This window comes from Ailuropoda melanoleuca, chromosome 1 (genome assembly GCF_002007445.2).
Source record: "Ailuropoda melanoleuca isolate Jingjing chromosome 1, ASM200744v2, whole genome shotgun sequence".
Taxonomy (NCBI): Eukaryota; Metazoa; Chordata; class Mammalia; order Carnivora; family Ursidae; genus Ailuropoda; species Ailuropoda melanoleuca.
The window spans coordinates 154,467,697-154,490,023 of NC_048218.1; the positions used below are offsets into that span (position 1 = coordinate 154,467,697).

A 22,327-nucleotide genomic window follows, 5' to 3' on the forward strand; every position below is an offset into this window, starting at 1 on the left:
AAATCTTGTGACTGCAGACAGAGTGCACTGATCTCTATCTTTAAAACACAACTACTTAAATTGTATGTTCGGAATAAGTGCTTGTGTTTCTACTAAGGAAGTCCTTATTTTAACTAATCTAGGCCCATCTTTCTGTTCCCATTTCTATGCTTTTATCCATTTTCCCCTTTGCCCATTCCACCTTATTATACATCCTATATTCTAGCCATACTCAAACTTCATGTGTTGAATTGTGTTTCCCCAGAAGATATGTGAGGCCTTATTCCCCAGTACCTCAGAATGTGACCTTATTTGGAAATAGATTTTTTATGGAGGTAATCAAAGTAAAATGAGTCAATTAGGGTGGGCTCTAATCCAAAATGACAGTTTACGTATAAATGGGGGAAATTGGGATACAGAGGCAAACAGGCACACAGGAAGAATGACATGTGAAGATGAAGGCAGAAATTGGTGCGATGCATCTACAAGCCAAGGATCACCAAAAATAGCCAGCAAACCACCAGAAGTTAGAAGAGAGGCATGGAACAGATACTTCCTCACAGCCTTCAGAAGGAACCAACACTGCCAATACCTTGATATCAGATTTCTAGCCTCTAGAACTATGAGGCAATAAATTTCTAAGACCCAGTCTTTGGTACTTTGTTATGGCAGCTCTGGGAAACTAATACACATACCATACACTTAACTTGCAATTTCCCAAGTTTATTATACTTTTTTTTTCCAGAATTTTTTGTTTTCAAAGACATGCTCCTTCTACATAATATTCCATTTACAACCTCATTTTTGGCAAAATTGTATTCTTCTTACAGATTGGGCTCAGGCATTTCTTCTGTGATGTTCCCCTGCACCCACTATGGGTGCCCAAAGCAGACACTTCTCTCTAAAATCTTAACAACTTGTATTTATAATGGCCGTCGACTTACTGGAATCCCACCAAGGAAAGCAAGCACCTTAAGAACAGAGCACATGTCCTATTTCTCTTTATATGCCTAACCTTTGCCACCATGACCAGCTCTGCCAATCAAGACTGTATATGGAAAAAAAAAAAAGAATGGATGCACGTCTCAAAGTAAGAGCAACTACATGTAAAGAGAGTTGAATATTTTAGCTGGTTTTACATTTTCCTCAAGTAGCAATAGGGCTATTCATTATGAGTCTTCTTATTTATCCTTCATCATAAAAACTACAAATGACTATCAAATTTCTGTAAAAATGAAACATCAAATATCAGAGAATAATTTTATTTTTACCAAATTTTAAACTGACTTTGGTACACTACAGAATAATTCCATTTTCCTGATGCATGCTAGAATCAAGGCTCAAACTGGTCAATATACAAACAAGCTAAGGGCTTCATTTATTTAATATGTGGACATGAACTTTGTCTTCTATGCTGTCTTTGAATGGTGGTTGAGGGTGGCAAGGGACGCCTTGGAGTTCTGAGGCAAAGTCCTGAGAGATGCTTTGTTTCTTTACTGCATGGGGGGCTCAGGGCACACTTTCCATGTATGACATAAGAGTTATGAGAATTTTATCCCCAGTGTATTTGACTGCAGTACCTCAAAGTTGTTAGTTTCTGTGTCTTTATTTGTTCACATTTGTCTTTATGTAATTCCAACTCCCATATACTGAAAAATGGTCTTTGCTTATGTAGTTTGGCAGAAAGTACGATGTAATAAAAGATTTGAGATTTCAATAAATGTGCCTCTGCAGTCTTATATGTAATATAAAAACAATATTATACATGTGAGTTATACTTGATATAGTTCAAAGAATTTCCACATTCATCATTTAAGATAATTTTCAAAATAACAATAGAAGAAGGCAGAGCAAATATTAAATACCCCCATTTCATGTACAAAATCACTGAGATGCAAACAATAAAGTGATTCAGAGTGGCAAAGCTAGTTAATAACTGAGCTATCTGGTATTCAGACTTCCTTACTTCTGGCAAATTGATCCCTCATGTTTCTTAAATGTAATCAGTATGTATTTTTAAATTATTATGCTCAAAAATAATATTACCATATATTTACAGGTTCTCTAACTTGTGGTGAAGAAAGTTTTCATAAATTGATGTTATAACTATATTTCTTTCTTCTGATGGTGGATAAAACTTACCTCTTTTTAGATTGCTAATACACTGTAAACGTATTTTACAAATTCTTACAATATTGATTATAACACTAACCTAAGAAACAAAACAATTTTAAGGATTGAGATATACTACAGAGCTAAAAATAATTTAACTAACCTAGTCATTTAAACTAAGTGCATTTATCATTAATTTACTAGCTTTTAAGAGAAATACTCAGCTCATTAAATGTAGAGCTTACTCTTTCTCATTCTATAGCTTCATATATGAAACAAATATGCTAAAATATATTTTATTCAGAAAGGTAAATAAGTTACTCACCTATGCTCTAATTTTTGGAGATATTTTAAATAATAAATACTCAAATGACAGATTTAAATTATTTCACACACTGGACTTAGCCTAGTTAACATAGCAGAATGTTTGACACCCATAATGTCAAATATATGACATCCATAAAACTTTTTAAAATTTCTTTCATTTATGTACCATACATTTTTTAAGCACTGACTGCATCAGGCACTTTAGATATATTAGTGAAAAATACCTTTTAAAGTTTACAGGTTGGTATGAAAAGCAATAATGCAAATAACAAATACTATAATAGAGATATGGAAGGATTTTATGGGACCAAAAAAAAAAAAAAGCAACCTAGGCAAAGTTAGAAAGCATCTGTAGAGAGGAATGAATTGAGTCTTGAAGGATATAACAGGGGTAAAGGACCAATAATTTTCCGGGCAGATACAACTGGATGTGCAATGACATATCAAGACATTATGACATGGTAGATTTTGAGAACTGAAAACTGTTACCTGAAGATGAGGTGACAGTAGGGGATTGTGGAGGATGAGACTGGGGACGGAAGTGGGACCAGGTTTTGACTACCTCTGCATATGGTAGGGAGTCTACGAAATTCCTTTCTCAAAGCTATAGAGCAATTCAGTTTGTTCAGAGCCAGCATTCTGGAAAGGGAACAGCAGGTGATGGGTTGAGGGATTAAGAATGGAAAAATAAAGAGTTACTTTAGAACCAATTTAAAATAGTACTGGCTGGGAGCACCTGAGTGGCTCAGTCAGTTGAGTGTCTGACTCTTGGTTTCGGCTCAGGTCATGATCTTGGGGTTGTGGGATCGAGCCGCACATGGGGCTCAATGCTCAGTGCAGAGTCTGCCTGGGATTTTCTATCTCCTCTCCCTCTGCTCCTCCCCCGGCTCGTGCTCTTGCAATAAATACATACATACATACATACATACATTAAATCTTTAAACAAATAAAATAGTACTGGCTGAATCATTGTTCTCTAGGATGCTTCAGGCGTCCCAGGAATCAATGACTATTGCTGCTAGTTCTAAGGGGCTTTGGTTTGTTTTTGGTTTCCTAGAGTTGTTATATCATCCACGGTGGCTCTGGGAAAATGCAGGTATGTACATGTAGTTGTATTTTTTAATAAACATTTTTATAATAGTTTTACATTTGTAAAAGTGTTGCAAAGATAGTATGGAGTAGCTACATACTCTCCACCTGGTCTCTCTTATTAACATTTTATTGTGCTGAATTGCCCCAACTATGAAACAAATTGGTACATAACTAAACTCCACTAAACTCCACACCTTATTTAGATTTCACTAGTTCTTTCCCCGCCTAATGTTCTTTTTTTCTGTTTTAGGATATCACCTAGAACACATTACTTCATAGTCTTTACATCTTAGAGCCTCTTCGACCTGAGGCTATTTCTCAGATGTCCCTTGTGTTTCATTTTATACTTTCAAGGAGTACTAGGTTAAGTACTTTGTAGAATGTCCATCGATTCAGGTTTGACAAATGTCTTTTCTTATGGTTAAAGCCTGGGGCTATCGGTTTTGGTGATAAATACCCCTGGGGTGAAGGGCCATTTAATAGGACTTTATTATCACATCTTATCAAAGGGACTATGCTATCAACAAGATACCCCTGTTAATGTTAACTTTATCTGAGATTGTGTTTGCTGGGTTTCTCCATTCTAAAGTTACCTTCCACCCCCACCTCACCCTTTGTCTCTTTTTCCTTTTGGTGTGTGTGTGTTTTGTTTTTGTTTTGTTTGTTTGTATCTGAATATAGCTGACACACGACTTTAAGTTAGTTTCAAGTATAACTTACTGATTTGACAAGTTTATACATTATGCTATGCTCACCACAAGTGTAGTTACCATCTGTTCCATTACATCATTATTATTCCTTATACATTCTCTATTCTTTGGACAGGAGTTACTCAGTACAGTCTACAATCAAAGAGTGGGGTAAGGGAGGCATTAAGCACCATTTTTGGGGGGTGAGGAATTAACTATGTATGTTATCTGGAATTCTTTTGGAATTCTTTAAAGGATGTTATCTCCCATATATTTGTCCCCATTTATTTATTCAATCATTTATCTGTATCAGTATGGACTGATTTCAAAGATGTTTATTTTATGCTTTGGATTGTAACTCCACACTGTGTTATATATTTTGTTGTTCAAATTGTTCTGGATTTTGGCCATTGGGAGTTCCTTGAAGTTGGATCCTGTAACCATTTGACATAACCCATTGTATTATTTTCTAGCACTTCTCTAGCTATACTTTGAATATAAACTATAGCATTCAGGTATTTTATCTGAAAAAACCTGGAAGAAAATGAAATGTTAATCTTGACACTGTTATATATAACATAATATCCATGGATCTAGACACACTCTATTATTTGGAAACACTATCAAGTTTAAGTCATTATATCAATTAAGATAGTAAAAGATTGAAGTAACATGCAAAACCACCTACTTCAGTATACATTAAATAAAGCTCACTTAAAATGGTACTCCATCCATTGCAGTTCTTTTAGGAAAAGTAATGTTAAAGCTAAGATTAAAACTGGCTTTTAAAAAAGTGCAGAAAGTATGGTTAGAGATTCTTGAAAGCTGAATTTTTATCTTTAACTACTTAGAATGACAGGTCTGCCACCCTAATTTTCATAGTAATATCAAAGAAAAAAACTCTGAGATTAATTATACTTTTCATTTTACAAGTTAATTTTCTCTTCAAAGACATGTATTATTTGTTCTAAGACATATTGTTACCTAACTACCAAGTTATATACCTTATATCAGTGCTAATGAAAAAAATCTTTAAAAAGACTCAAAGAAAATCCTGATGACTTCTTTTATTTTAAATGTCTAGAAAGACCAACCATCACAGACACTTACATCATCTATGCCATCTTCTTTTTTTTTTTTTAAGATTTTATTTATTTATTTGACAGAGATAGAGACAGCCAGCGAGAGAGGGAACACAAGCAGGGGGAGTGGGAGAGGAAGAAGCAGGCTCATAGCGGAGGAGCCTGATGTGGGGCTCAATCCTATAATGCCAGGATCACGCCCTGAGCTGAAGGCAGATGCTTAACCGCTGTGCCACCCAGGTGTCCCATCTATGCCATCTTCGAACAGACCTACAAATGCTACACAAAAATCCAGGCTGATTCATAATCTCTACCTTTCATTTCCCACACTGCAAATCTGCCTGCTCCTTCTCCTACCCCAAATTAACAGCTTCTGATGAATTCCCAATGCTCATTTCCTTATTCAGCATATTTTGTGTTGTTGGCAAGATGATATGAGGTTATAAAAGGGATTTATACTGGCAATAAATAGGTGTGAACCTGCATTTTACTTAGGTTTTCACTAATCTGTAACTTTGAGTACATTGACTTAACAGGGGGAACGGCACAAATGAAACCAGGATAAAGATTACCATAAACTTGAAGTGAGATGTCTGGACTCAAATTCCAACCAGCAATGTTCAATACTGTATGATGTAGCAGGCCCCTCTGAGATTCATTTTGTAGCTTTTAAAATGGATGATTTAAATATATTGTCTCCCAGATTTCTTCTAGTTCTGAAGTCTATGATGCTCTGATAAAAATTTTTGTTTGATAATTCCTCAGACAGCCAGTTCACTCACTGCATTTGATTTTCCTGGAACAACTCCAAACACAGCTCTATCTTTTCTTGGAGGCTTTCTCCCCCAAAATGTAAGCTCTGGAGGCTTGAGTTATCTTTGTGCAAAGTTATCTTGATAACTCAGGAGAGAATAAAGATTTTTGAGATTATTATTTTAATCGGTCATATATTTAAGCCTGTTTTCTACAGGATAATAAAAGTTTGTATTAATGAAACTATTTCTTAAGAAGGGAGGATAATCAGTATACCTCCCTTCCATCGGAAGCCTATTCCCTTTATTCACTAGAGCTCTAGACTAGTCTTGAGCTAGACAACTGTAAGAGAGGTAGTATTTTCTTCACATTGAATCATCCAGAGTTCCACTATAAGCTATAAGAAGATGGAACATATAATATAAATTCTTTCTTTTCCACCTATGTTTCTTAGAGCATGGAATGGATTGAATTGTGCCCCCCCCCCAAATTTGTGTGTTGAAATCCTGTTCCCTAATACCTCTGAATGTGACCTTATTTGGAAATAGAGTCCTTACAGATGTGATTAGTTAAGATGTGCTCATAATGGAGTAGGGCGGGCTTAGTCCAAAATGACTGATGTCCTTACATATAAAAAGCAGAAATTTGAACATAGACACAAGGAGATCACCATGTGAAGACTGGCATTATGTTCCTAAAAGCCAAGAAACTATCAGAAACTACAAATTTCATAGACGGGGCTAGAACAGTTCCTTCCCTAGAGTCTTCAAGGGGGACCATGGCCCTGATGACACCTTGATTTCAGACTTATGGCCTCCAGAACTATAAGACAACACAATTCTGTTGTTCTAAGCTATCCAGTTTGTGATACTTCGTCATGGCAGCCCTAGGAAATTAACACAAGCTGTAACATGGGTGTGTAGCATGGGGGGTGGAGGGGTGGATTTTTTTTATATCTCTTTTAACAAATGTATTTGTACCATCACTGGCTTATAGATTGGTTTTGCCTATGCTGTTGTTTGGGTTACAACACCTGCAAGTATATGTATTTTTATAGGTTATGAGACACCTGGTTTCAAATATGGGGTTTTGTCACTTTCTAACTGTGTAATTAACCTCACTGATCTTCTGTCCCCTGATAATAGTAACACTTGATCTAACATAGTAATGTAAGTGAAAAACAATGTAGAGACAAATACAAGAGGATTTAGTGTGGAGGATAAGATCCAAGACCCTGCAGCCAGGTTGAATGAGTTCAAATTAAACTCCTCCCTTTAATAGTTTTGTGACTGAACTATAAACTCAGTTCCATCATTTTAAAGTGTCTTAAAGTTGCCATGAAGATCAAATAAGTTAATGCATAAAGTGATCTTAGAAGATTATCTGGCACACAGAAAGTATTCAATAAATGATATCTAAAAGTGCCTTGTAAACTATAAAGAATCATACAAATGTTAGATCATTATAATTTATAGTTAGTAGCACTTACACATCATTAACTTTCTTTTTCTTTTAAAGTAATCTCTACACCCAATGAGTGCTCAAACACATGATCCCCAAATCAAGAGTCAGATGCTCTATGGACTGAGCCAGCCAGATGCCCTGATAACTCTGACTTTGTAGCTCAATATGCCTCTTAGGGGCGCCTGGGTGGCTCAGTCATTAAGCATCTGCCTTCGGCTCGGATCATGATCCCAGCGTTCTGGGATCAAGCCCCGCATCGGGCTCCCTGCTCAGCGGGAAGCCTGCTTCTCCCTCTCCCACTCCCCCTGCTTGTGTTCCCTCTTTCGTTGCCTCTCTGTCAAATAAATAAATAAAACCTTTTTTAAAAAATGCCTCTTAGCAGTAGTAGTTTGGATAGCTACTGAGATCTAAGGAGTGACAATCACAAATGAAGGTTATTACTAAGTGGGCCAGGTTTGCCCAGTGAATCAGAAGAAACTTCAAACTAGAGGCTATTTCTGTTTTTCATTAGTCTGCCCATTTCCTTGTGCAAAAATATTTTAGAGCCAAAATTTTTGTTGAGCATCATATTAACTGCTCTAATATGTAAATGAAAAGCAAAGAATTTAAGTAGATTTCACTTGGGCATGCAGAATGGGAATTGAGTTTTTAAAAACTGCTTTTAAAAGTTTGAAATGAAATCTTTTTATATATTTGAACTGAGACACATTGTCTACACATCACTCTTGTTAGTTATAGTAAATTAAAAAAATAGACAGCCAAACTCTCACCTTGTTTTATACCTCAAGGTTATTTTTTGTTGTTTTACTTTGTTTTGTTTTATTAAATAAAAGACTACCATTACAAAACATTACTTGCTTCATATGTCTTGCCTTATAAAAGGAGAAAAAAGCCTTTTAGTAAAACACTTTCTTTAGTTGACTTGAAGGAAATAGAAACAAGTGAGACTTTAAAAAATGTATTATATTATCGCATTTATCCAATTTTATACAACTTACCCAGGAAGTATATATTTGCAAAACAGATTGTCTCAGTGCTGTGGATAAGTTATAGTCTTCAGAACTGTGGTGGGTTTGGTGTCCAGCCCACATGATATTAACCTCTGCAAAACACATAATTTGAAATGAGCCATGAGAATAAGAACAAAGCAACTTCCATTTTCACTTATGTACGCTGCTCTTGTTAAGTGAAGAAGAAAAATCTGGAACATCTCTGAAAAACCTAGCCAATATAATTATAATTAAAAGAAGCTGCTTCAAATGACTTTTGGAAACAGAGAGGGTATAAATTACAAACAAATAAAAAAACTGAAACAGCAAATAAGTATGTATAGCGTATATAATATAATTAAATGCCTCCAGCAAGCTAAAATTACTTCCAAAATTTATACTTGCTAATGTATTGTTATAATATGACAAATCATAAAAGCTAACTGTCAATGTTGTAACAATACAGTCAACAGATAGTGATGATTTTTCAGTATGTGGTAATATATTTATAATTAAAGAAGAATAATGTGATGGGAGAAATTGGTACATAAATTTTGGAATGAAATATTACATAAAATTCCTTCCTGATGGCTTTTTAAGAAGTCTCAAAATCTGTCTATTGGAATAAAAGGCAAAGTAGAGTAATATTTGGTTCTAAGACTCAACATTTCATTTTTATTTACAGAAATAGATTAGCTAATGCATACAGCTCTTTCTGTACCTTACCAAAACACTACCATTTCTAAAATTCTCCCACATAATTGCTGTTCATCCTTAGAATAAAAAAGGAAATGTAACTTGTTTATTTTCATCAAGTATTATGCAGATGGCCCAAAACTGCCTTGCAATTCATTTACATCCCAACGGGATAGTTGTTTGTTTTTTCTACAATATGCCACTATAATGACCTCCTAAGTAGATAGAACAAGCCCACATTTTTTATTCTGTGAATATTTTTTTCTTACCAGAATTACAGATACCACACTACAGTCTATTCAGTTAAAAGAAAGTATAGCTAAACCAGCTGTAATTGTATTCTTTGCTACAAATATAGTAGATAGAATTAACTGTGTAGTATGATCACTGTATCCATGCCAGTAGAGATTAGAAATTAAATCTTTTAGTCTTGCCTGCACAGGGACCGAACAGTGACCCTAAGTGTGGAAATATTGTGTGGGTTATTGGTGTTTTTTGTTTTTGTTTTGTTTTGTTTTGTTTTTTGTAGAGAGAGAAAGAGCTTGGACACAGGTGCACATGACCTGGGAGAGAGAGAATAGGGGACTAGTAAAGGAAAAGGGAGAGAAAGAATCTTAAGCAGCCTCCATGTCCAGCAAGAAGCCTATCTAGGGGCTTTATCTAAAGACCCTAAGATCATGACCTGAACGGAAATCAAGAGTCAGGTGCTTAACAACTGAGCCACCCAGGTGCCCTGGTTATTGGTCTTTACAGTTGCCATATACTAGTAGTTAAAATACCTAGCACATGGCAGAATAATTTGCTAGAAGATTTTGTGAAAATCATGGAGATAAAAGTATATAAATATGTAAATTTAAATAAAAATAAGTAAAATAAAATAAAATAAAAATGAATAAATAAATAAACAAACTAACAAACTCCGTGGGTGACTTCTCTGCCATTCATTTAGGAAATGAAAGCTTTCTGGACAATCTATGTAGGGAGTTACCAAACAAAATCTGAAAAAATAATTTTGGTAAATAAATGATAGCTCAGATATAAGAAGGACTTAATACTGTGAAAATGGAAAGATTATGAACAGAATTATGAATAGAGGCCCCATCAGAAGTCATTATTATTGGGGCGCCTGGGTGGCACAGCGGTTAAGCGTCTGCCTTCAGCTCAGGGCGTGATCCCAGTGTTGTGGGATCGAGTCCCACATCAGGCTCCTCCACTAGGAGCCTGCTTCTTCCTCTCCCACTCCCCCTGCTTTGTGTTCCCTCTCTTGCTGGCTGTCTCTATCTCTGTCGAATAAATAAACAAAATCTTTAAAAAAAAAAAAAAGAAGTCATTATTATTAAAGTTATATATTTTCAACGGGGGGCAAGTATTTTCATAAGCCATAAATTTATATGTAACTTAGATCCTGATTGGTTGACATTTCAATCATTCCTGGTAATGACCCCATATTTTTACCAAAGCAATTAAGGAAATTGCTCTTATACAAATGAAAACTACTTGACCATAATGAGCTCTAACTTCCCAGGTATAATCCTTGAAATAACCTAGAACCTTAATCTCTGATTTATTGGCTAGTTTATATAGCTACAAAAAAGAGATAAACCAAGAAATCTGTGGCACTATTGCATGATGGTTTATTAAGAAGTAATAAATTTGATGAATCTCTTAAGTCTTTTAAAACTCCTTACAGAGTGAGACCCTGAAATAATCCAAATGCCATTTCTCTTTAAAACATACTAATTATTAAACATTTCAGAACCTATTACTTATAAACTTCATTACAAAAAAAAAATATTGTCCATTTCATTGGACTTTTTGGGATTTGTTTTAAAAACTCGTCATAATGCATCCATGTTATGAGTTCAGAAGGGGATGAGCTAATCAGATGAGGTCCAATTAGAGAGTAAAAACGTATATTTAAATTACTTCCTATAACTTCCACAGAAGCTAAATGGTGGAACAAAGAATCCACAAAGGTGCAGGTTAAAGAGCTATCTCTTGAGTTGTTTTAAAAGCATTTACTTCCTATCACAAACTGTGTGTAACACAAGCCTTCGTTCAATGAGGTACAGCTGTATAAACAGGGTACGGTAACTGGATCCTACTGCCTTGCCTCTGTCACTTACTGGAACTAGGAAAAACAAGAAAAAATATAAGATTTTTTCCCACAGTTTATGCATCTTACTTGAAGTAAATCATTTTCAAAGTGGTTATAAAAATGCATTTTATAGAAAATTATTTCAATGGTTCTTTTGCAAACAAAATGAAAAATTAACAGTGCATTTATAAGTATGTTCATTTCCCCTAATATTTGACTTATTTGTTCTAAGGAATAAAAACAAATATTAAAGAGAAAAAAATGGTATTTTAAGAATAAACATCTATCAAAGAACTAATGTAATTACAAATTGTAGTCTGTAACAATTTTATTTTCCTACAAGAGAATTACTGATTATATAAGCATTTGGTATGTTATTATGGCTTTTCAACGATATAGTTAGAAATAGTTATGCTGTTTTCCAGCGTTAAAATAAAGATTTGTATAAATAAATTTTATTAATACATTGACCAATCATTCAATTAGGCCAAAATTTAATGTAATGTGTGTGTTTGTGTGTGTGTTATATTTTTTAGTTTGTTAACTTTTTCTATTTTTTTTTTACATTGAAGTATGACTTACATACAGTGAAATCCATCCCTTTATGTACTTGGTAATATGAGTTTTTACCAAACAAATACAGCCGTGTAATTGCAATCAAGATACAGGACAGTTTTGATCAACACAAAAAATTCCTCATTGCACTTTGTGGTTGTGGCAAGTAGACTCTAACATGGCTTCCTGATCAGATGATGAGATTCTCGACTTTGAACTGATAATGTAATGGGATGAAACTCTTGGGATCTTGGGAGAGGCGAGGGTGTTGTGAAGTAGGAGAAAAATGAATCACTGGGATCCAGAGGACTGCCTATGGAAGAAGCTTCTAAGATGGCCCCCAAAGATTCGCGCCCTTGTAGGATGTTCATCTCTTGTATAATCCCTCCCCTTGCTTGTGGGCTGGATTTAATAATTCCCTTCTAATGAATATAATTTTGGCAAAGGTGATGGGATGTCACTTCTGCTATTAGGTTGTAAAAAGATAGAAGCTTATGTCTTGGGTGCTCTCTCTCATACTTTCAAATGCTCTGTCTGAGGAAAGTCTGCTGCCATTTTGTGAACTGCCTTTTGGAAAAGCCTCCATGGCAAGGAAGTAGGAGAGGCCTCAAGCTAACCAGTGAGGAACTAAACACCTTAGCTCAAACTCCACAAGGAATGCAGATCTACCCGCAGCTGACCCTTCATATAAGACTGCAGTGAGTAGGCAGCTTAACTGCTTAACTACAGCCTCATGAAAGATCTGAAGCCAGAAGCTAAGCTGTGCCCAGATTCCAGACCCACAGAGACTGTGAGATAAGCCACTACTGTGTTACAAAGTAGATAATATAGTAGTCAATTCCCCTTGGTCTCATTTTCCCAGTCTCTTGCATCCACTGATTGAATTCTTTGCTAAAAGTTTTACCTTTTTGAGAATGTTGTATAAATGAATTACATAGTATTTAGCCTTTTGAGTCTGGTTTCTTTCACTTAGCATAATGCATTACAGATTTCTCCATTTTGCTGTATTTAACAGTAGTTTGTTCCTTTTTCTTGTTGAGTAGTATTCCATTTTTATGGTCACTTCAGACTTCTTGTTTTGTTTTTATTCATTCAGTAGTTGAAGAACATTTTAGTTGCCTCCAGTTTGGGGCAATTACAAATAAAGAACCTATAAACATTTTCATATAGTTTTTCTCAGATCAAAGTTTCATTTCACTTGGGCAAATACCTAGGAGTGAGATTACTGAGCTGTATAGTATATTTACATTTAGCTTGTAAAGAAACTGTCCAACCATTTTCCAAAGTGTGTCTTTTTGTAATACTACCAGGAGTATAAGAGAGTTACATTTGCTCCATATCTCTGGCAACACTTGGCATTATTAATTTTATTTTTAATTCATTTATTTCATAGCATTCTAATAGCTATGTAATAGCATCACATTGAAGTTTTAATTTTCATTGACATATGGTTAATGACTATGATTATCTTTCTATGTGGTTATTTGCCATCTGTATGTTTTCTTTGAACTAACTATTCAAAATTTGTGCCCATATTTTAGTTAGATCTTTCTAGGAATTGAAACTTTAATACTTTTTTTAAAAATTTATATTCAAATGGAAGCTTTTAAATTCTAACATGTAGAATTTTAGAAAGACGGTTCTCCATTTATATGTTTATATTCTTTTAAAAATTTAAACCAAGCAAAAAAGAAGCAGATACAGCTTTTCAGTATACGTAAAAAAAAAATCCATAAGAATTTACATTATTCTTCCAATTCAAACTTCTGTTTCTATATAATGCATAAGCAAAAAAATAATGTAATGCCTATTGTTGAGTTATTTGAACAAAATGGTAAAATTAATTAAAATCATATTGATAAGTATGTTATTACTACCTACCACATTCACTTGCATTAAAAATAAGAAACGTAATTTTAAAATTTTAGAATTTTGGTATGTCCACATTTATGTCAGTTGTATTCTTTTAAATCCATTTGGGAAAGTCTAAGAATTAAGATTAAATTTAATAAGATTACATTTTAATTGTAGATTTTTAAAAATAAGGACTTATTTAGCACTAATCTATTAAATCTCTGCTATGTACAAATATTTGTTGAGGTATGCTAATAGAGAAAAGCACAAAATAGAAAAATCCTTCAAAGAACCTGAAACCAAATAGAAGTTTTTAAAAATATATAGAAAGGGTTGACTGGGCCAGAAAGTTTTACATACCTTAAAATAAATATAATTCTGTGTAAATTGTACATATTTTGCATCACTTTGTAGTCAACATTTTATTAAAACTTTTTAAAGATTATCACAACCAGGACTTCCATGGAATATAAGACATTACCTTCTGTCTGAGTTACTGACTACTTCCTTACCTTCTTTTATTTTCTATTCTCACAATGTCCCAGAAATGACATTTCACAGTATCTCATGCAATTCAACTTTTGATGATTGCCTACTTGATTCAATGGTTAGAATTGTCATAAAAGTCCCTCCCTGTTTCTACCGAAAGATGAGATTGGGTAATAATAGTCATAATACAAATAATATTAACAGCAATGATTATAAACACATAAAAATGCTTAGCATGTACTAGGCAATATTTAAACACTTTACATATACTAATTCATACGTTATAGCTACATGAGAAGATAGATAATTGTATGGTTTCCACTTTATAGATGAGGAAACGGAGACATAATGGGATCGAATAATTTGCCTAAGGTAAGTAATGATAGTTATTCTTATTAATTAATTGCTTTTATTAGTTGCAGAAACTATATATTCTACCCCCACTGCCCCTCACTGGGTGTTGTGACTGATTCTCAGTGAGGCAGTTTGAGTAGAAATAATGTATATAACCTCAGGATGAGGTAAAGGACAACTGCGCCTCCTCCACTCTCCTTATTCCCCTTCAACTGCAAATATACAGAATATTCCGCAGAGGACGCTGGTGCCCTGGGCTTTGTATGCAAAAACAAATGAAAGATGGGAGGATCTTGGATGTCTGAAGGATAGCATGGAGTAGGGAGCCTCCACTCACCCATATTTAACAAGGATGTGAGTGAGAAATAAATCTTTATTGCATTAAGTCACTGGAATTTGTTATAACTCAGTGAACTAACTCCACTACATCCTCACTAGTAACTTTTGCTCTCAATACAAATGAACGTGATCTGGTTACCACCAATGCCATTGACCTTACTACAAAGCTAGGTTCTCCAGTACTCAGTTCTTCCCAGAGACACACTTCTATAGGGAAAGCAGTTCATAGCAAACTGAGAAACTGGTATCTATGTTTCTAAATGCAACCTCCAATTAGCATAGATCAAGGTAATATGTTATTATCACTAAATTTCCAAAATACTGCTTAAAAGAGATGGTTATAGGGAATTCAGAACATATCGTGTGGCTTTTTCCTCTCTTTCCTCGGCCACCCGGAGTCATCCCTAACTTCATTCTGATGACTTTACTGTCCCTTCCGTTACAAGGTTTTATGCAAGGTTGCCTGAAAGTAATGCTATAAATAAGACAACTTGATTTCAATGTACCCTTTTTCCTTCTCTAAATTCAATCATTCTCCTTTTATATTCCTCTACTCCTAGTCGGTTTGTGTAGATATTGGTCAAGACTAAGTAACCACCTAGATTTCTGTGGGTTCAAACTTGTATTTCCCTGGCCCTAGGCCATGGGCTGCATAATCTGCTACAGAATCCTCATTTATATCACTGCTGATGCATGGAAAGAACTCTTCCTCACTCAGTAGAAAACCTATCACTGAACTAACATATTTTTAAGTGGTATGCATACTGAAATTTCCAGAAATATGTGGCCAATGAAGAGATATTTTTGGTTAAGAGCGATTCCCATACTTTCCAACCTATGTGGAAAATCAGCCACTTCCATAAGGAAACTATCCCTATCTGAAAAATTTGGCAGAATTAGATTTAAAACAAAACAAAACAAAACAAAAACCTTTGAAATAAAAGTTAACAGTATTACATTTCAAAATAATTACAAATTTGACAATGTTTACGTCTCATGAAAATTACTTATCCATTGAATAAAACCAAATTCTAGTGCCCGAGGGTCCTGGTTGTCAGCAGCCACATTAATGTCATGACTTGGGTTTTGGTGAAGTTAGTGATTTTATTATGAGATTCTTAAAATTTATTCAGATTCTAAGAAAGGCACATACTTTCATAAACTAAAAGCAACACATTGTCCAGAGTATTTAATGACATACATTTGGGATCTATAATACCCCAACTAGCACAATCAGGGGGCAGAAATCATGGGAGAAGAGCTTTTTCATATGTCAATAGAGTTAGCTAGGAATGGCAAGCTCTCTGTGACACTCCTTCCATGCAGCATGCTTGCCTGTGGTGAGACACAATGAACTTCGGCTATTTTATGTTTGGAACAGTGATTAATTTGTCTCTACAAGTCACAAAATCTAAGAACAAATAACCTTCAAAGTTTAAAAAGAGAGCAACATAAGGAAGTTAATAGGGAGGCAAAGCAACCGGGGGTTATGAGGGAAAAAAAACAGGAAACCAGGAAAAATGGCATTGAAACCACTAGTTAGAAAGTGGTTACAATCTGTCTTCATTCTCTAATAAACCCCATGACTAAATGTAGATTACCTTTCAACAACAACAAAAACCTACCAGTATCTCTTTGCCAATAATAAGAGCTTTCTATTGGTCTTAATGCTCACCTTTATGTTTTCAAACAAATTTTTACTGTGTCATAGCAAATGAGTACGGTTTTTATGTCAGAAACTTTCTATACCACTGGATATACAAGAAATGCTATGGTGTCCAATGAAGGTGACAGACTGAATCCAAACTGTCCCAACTAGAACAAGTTGGTTTATCCTTTGTGAATGGTGTCATTCTGACATAGATTAGCATTGTGACTGGTGTTTGAGGACACAATCTGTACCTGACAGATTTCCTGTTGTACGTAGGAACTGTAATTCCTCACACTTGTTGACACATCTTGGAACTGAATGTTGTTACTCTGATGAGTTATTTTGCCCTTTCCTCTGTCCCCTTCGAAGTACTCCTTAAATCTGAATGTATGTCTGATTTAAAAGGGACGATGCCAAGGACTACCTTGCCCCAATGATACTGGAGAAAGAGGTTCATGTAATATTCTTAGACCTCCGGGCATTGAAAGATGGAAGTGGTTATGCGGAAGCTTATCCTCTACTATTCTAATGGGGTAACCTATTCTAATAGTCTACCCCTTAGATTCCCCAGTCATGACCCCCTTGTTATATGACTTTTAAGCCCAAATGCTATTTCTTAACTGAATTCATTGTTTCCTGCCCATAATTCCTGTTTCTGAACTTGTAATATGACTATTGTACCTTTGATTTTGCCTCTTTCCTCCCTGCCTTCGCCAGTGAGATTCCACTTTGGGCTTCCCGTCAGTCTACTGTGTTACCTGCTTCCTTTCTTTCATAAGCCATGCCTGCTTTCCTAGTCTGAGGCCTCAGTGCTTCAGTGCAATCAGGAAATATTCACTGTGTGACATCTGTGTATAAGATAGGCTGCCCTTAGATTATTCACAATCTCATGTAAGGATCAGCATTAATTTATGGGCCAAAACCAGCCTACAACGTGCTTTGCACAGCCAAAAAAATAAGAGTAGTTTTTACATATTTGAAATGATAAAAGTAAAATCAGAAGAGTAACAGTTTGTGACACAGGAATATTACATGAAAAAATACGTAGCTTCCCCTTTCTCTTTCTTGTGTACCCTCCATCCTCTGGGCTTGAACACCCTCAGCACTTTAACAGTCCCCTATCTTTCCAGAACCTGTCAAAATATTCTTTAACTCTCAAGGACCACTGCCTATGTCATTTTCTAGCCCTCTTGTCCATAATTATTATACAATCTTTATTATTCCTAGGCCTCATATGTCACAAATACTCTATTATTTTGCATCCTCTTCTATTCTATAGGCTTCTTAATGAGAGAGATTTGTCCATCTTTGTATTTTCTACAGCACCTCATTGTTTCTTTGCATAGTAGACACAATATATTTTTTATTAAACCCGTGTTTATAAAAAATTGGCTAGTTTGAATAATCACTAGACAAGTCACACTGTTTTATTTGATAAATATGTGTATTTTCATTAGTAAAATCAATTCTTTTAAAATTTTCCCTTTCCCTTTAACTGATTCCTTCTCCCTAATTGCAATCATAACAAAACATTTCACTTTGTAAAACACGATCACTTGACCTTCCATTTCTTTAATTTGTTTTTACCTCAAACATCTTAAAAGAACAGTTTATTTACTTCCTTACCTCCCATTCGTTCTTAAGTTCATTCTTAATATCACTTCATTCTCTCTTAGCGGCCTCTTTCTTGTCAAAACTAAAGACCTCTTTTAGGTGCATTCTATTTAACTTTTTAAAACATTTGACCACTTCATCTGCCTTGAAAACCTCTTCCTTTGGCTTTCCTTTCCCCTTGCCCCCCATTCACCTTTTAATTTTTATAGACTAGGTGCATTTCCCTGATCTCTTCCTCTTTACTCACCCATCTAAAGCGACTAACTCATTTTTTCTTTGCTCTTCACACACATTGTTTTTCATGCTGTGCTATTACCTAAAATTACTTCAATAACCACTTATCTAAAAGTTGATGGCTTCCAAATACTTCAGTCTACAGGTCTCTCTTGACTTCTGGGTCTGAATTCCTTTGAGGGGGAATTCCATACATATTATGCTTTGAATCTATTTCATTGTCTTGTTTTCTATCCCCTGTTGTCCTTTCCTTCTTAATGGTATCATCATCATCTTAGCCACCCAGGCAAGAGAGAGAATAGCCCAGAAAGAACTCAAAGCAGATCTCTGTGCCTTTTTATATCCTTTTGACCTCTGTATAGATAGTTATGCAGGGCTTAGCATATAATCAAGACAAAAACCAGTATTTCTGTATAAATTTTTTTTAAAAAATGACTTCACATAAGCTTGTGATATTTTCTTCTAATACACTGTAGCAAGCAGGCCTAAGAGTTGGTTTTATTACTGATAGAAACATTCATATATATAAGAAAATACGAAGAAAAATGATGAATGCCAAAGGCAACACAGAAGAACATTATTACTTGTGAAGGGCAATAATAAAATGTAAGATATTCTTTTTTTAAAGTTTTGACATTTTAGAAAAATTATAGGGGAGAGCGCATGAAGAAACTCAAAAACTATATTCGACATAGTCAAATTCTAAAGTAATAAGATAGCTTTCATACCAAAGGACATTCTCCTCTAGTTCCTCAAAATATATTAAGTATTATCATATGGTGTATTGCTGCCCCTCTGGTCCTGAAGTTAGAATATCAAACACAGAGTCCATCCACCTGTAGTGCTGTTTTTCGATTTCTTAACCATTTGCAGAGCGTTACCACTAGAGCTATCCCACTTGCTTATAATTGAGCTTATCCCATCATAAAATTAATCTCTACTTGAAAATATATTTTTTGGATATACTTTTGAGGCTGGGAGAATATGAATGTGATATATCACTTTGTCACATTTTCTTTTTAGAAGCCTCAAACAATAAAAACAAAAACAAAGAAATAATATACCTGCACAAAGCCCCCTGAATATCTTTTAATCCCCAAATAGAAAACCAAAAAATGGCCAGAACACATAGGGCTATCCATAAGGTTATTTGTAGTGTTACTCAACTTGTTAGTAAAATCCAAAGGAAGTCAGGCAAAGCTGCCATGCATCCCCTTTCTCCCTCTTTTCTTTTATTCCAAATATTTGTGGTTGTACTGTGAACTGGTCTTAATCCTACTGGTCAAATACAAAGAACCATATTTTTTTATTGAAAAAAGTGCTCTCCTTAGAAGTAGCATTGTATTTAAATATAATTTCAAAAACAAGTTGTTAGAAATATTTTATAATGCCATTAGTATCAGAAACTATTATTTTTAAAGTTACTCTGCATGCAATGAAAATGACTTAAATTGGTTAAAGGTAGAAGGACATGAAGCAAAATATTATCTATGTATACAGCTTATACTGGATATTTCTCATTAGAGTCTGACACCCATGAGTCCACAGTAACTTGCCTTGATCTCTAAGCTTTGCAGTACATTGTGAATTTGAGCAGCCACAAATCTATTAGAATACACTACAAATTAGCATAGGTCAACACAATGCTCTTAACACATTTCTCCTAGTAATTCTCTCATTTCTTGTGATCAAGTTGTCTGAAACCTTGTCAAATGACAAAAAAAAAAAAGATCTCCTAGTGTTGCAGAGTTGCATAAAGTGATTTCCTATAATGATGTCACGTTTGATGCTGCAGACCATGTGAAACAGATTAACTGTGACCAAATTAGTATTCTTTTGTAAGGCCAGCTGATGTGCACATGTAAAACATGCAATGCACACTTTGAGATGCAATTAATGATTCTCAAACACTATACCATCAAGAATTTCAACCTCATAAATATCTCTTACAGAGATTTCTTTTGTTTCTTGAAACAACCAACATGACAGATAAAGTAATGTCAATGCATTTTCATCCTTGAGAAACTTACTAAGAAAATGCTTTGGTGGCCTTTCCCCCCCCCCTTTGGTTGGATAATGCCTCACTTGTTCTTTTTAGAGTTCTTATATTCATGTGTTCTCGGCTGTCTTTAGGAAAGATTGATGTCTGGTGTCACTGCTAGGAAGTACAAACTGTTCAGCCTCACTGCAATCTATGTCCTCATCCTCTTGCTCCACAGGATACCACATACTTTGGCAGGCAACATTCAGAAGGGAAGTGCTTTATGGCAATAAGTGATGCCAATGAAACCTTTCCCACAATACTCAAAACTTAGTGGTTGGAAGCTGGGGCACCAAATGGTGGGACTAAAGAGGATAAAAGGATAAGCTAACTGACAGGTTCTAATGCTATTTATTTAACCAATGCTGAAAGAGATTCAAAATTTCCTCTACCATAAAACTTTTCACCAAAATTTTCATCTTCATGATAGCCTGGTAGAATCTGGATCTGTTTAACAATGTCTTGACCCTCTTTTTCCAGACATAAGAACTTAGTGATCAGTTGTGTTAATAATAACAATTGCCAGTGTGCTTTTTTAGAAGTCATTTCCACAGTATAACACGTTCCAGCTATACCTCCACCCCTATGGAGTAGAGAAATAGGAGGGAACACTTTGCAATGTAAGTAAAATGAAAGGAATTTATATAAGATGACATAAAACAGGTGTTAAAGAAACACTGAGCTCCTTAGTGGGGAAAAAAAAAGTGACATTGTGGAAGCAAGACATTCAGAAGCTGTGTGATCATGGCAGTCACTTAGAGTTCCCAACGTTACCATCAATATGAGCGAGTTACGGTATTGCATTTCAGGAAGAAAAATGTGGCAACATTCACAATATCAAGCAGGAAGAGAATGTGGGCTCTTCTTTTTTATAGATGGAGTTGGATTTTGACTGAGATAAGTAAGCTACTCATTTGATCGCTTTAGGTTACAAATATAGTCAAAACCACCAAATCCAGTGAAACCAACTAACCACATGGTGATTTGACCTACCACCTTGGTCTTATTATATCCATTCTTTAAGTGAATGACCTAATTATTTGAACTATTCAATGAAATAAACATTCAATATTTTGCAGGTAGGGGCGCCTGGGTGGCACAGCAGTTAAGCGTCTGCCTTCGGCTCAGGGCGTGATCCCGGAGTTGTGGGATCAAGCCCCACATCAGGCTCCTCCACTATGAGCCTGCTTCTTCCTCTCCCACTCCCCCTGCTTGTTCCCTCTCTCGCTGGCTGTCTCTATCTCTGTCGAATAAATAAATAAAATCTTTAAAAAAAAAATATTTTGCAGGTAAAACCATTAAGTAAGCATAAGATCTCAAATTGATCCTAACAACCATGAGTGATTTCTCTAGTAAGTATAAGTTGTGTTTTGGTTTTTCTTTTTTTAGTTTCTGCTTAGGTCACTGCCAAGATTTTTTTCAAATGTAAGTAAAATTCTACCAGGGTTTTATGCTGCTTTTGAATCAGGGATACCAAAAAGGGAACACTGAAGAAAAAAAAAAAAAAAAGAAAAGAAAAAAGAAAAGAAAAGAAAAGAAAAAAGAAGAAAAGAAAAGAAAAACGAAAAGGAGGCAGAGGAAGTAAAGACAAAAAAAGATTCTTGCAAGCAGTTGTGAAGATAGGTGAAGTTAGTTAGGAAGAGAAGTAAAAGATAACATACATTGAAGAACAAAAATGTTTAGAGGGCTAGGCATGTTTTTGAGATTATCTTTGCTAATCTTAATAATGAGTTAATTCTTATTTTCTTGCTATTTTAAAGAAGAGGAAATTGAGGAAAAACTCTTCCAGATCATAGCTACAAAGCAGGAGAGCCAGAATTTAAATCTAGACCTTTCTGGTCTCAGAACCCATACTCTTTCCTGGTCTGAAATTGGTAAATATCCACAGCTCTGCATGAGATGGAACGTGCAGGTG

At 35.0% G+C, this 22,327-nt stretch overlaps 1 protein-coding gene across 2 annotated transcripts in view; it reads right to left on the bottom strand.

Moving 5' to 3' along the window:
• The window catches only part of AGMO (alkylglycerol monooxygenase), a 346,489-nt gene that overhangs the window by 209,559 nt on the left and 114,603 nt on the right, over positions 1-22,327 (bottom strand). For both annotated transcript variants that reach the window (XM_034668583.1, XM_034668580.1), the window contains exon 4: positions 8,497-8,600. In XM_034668583.1, coding sequence (XP_034524474.1) covers positions 8,497-8,600 — 104 coding nt within the window. The remainder of the gene's footprint in view (positions 1-8,496; positions 8,601-22,327) is intronic.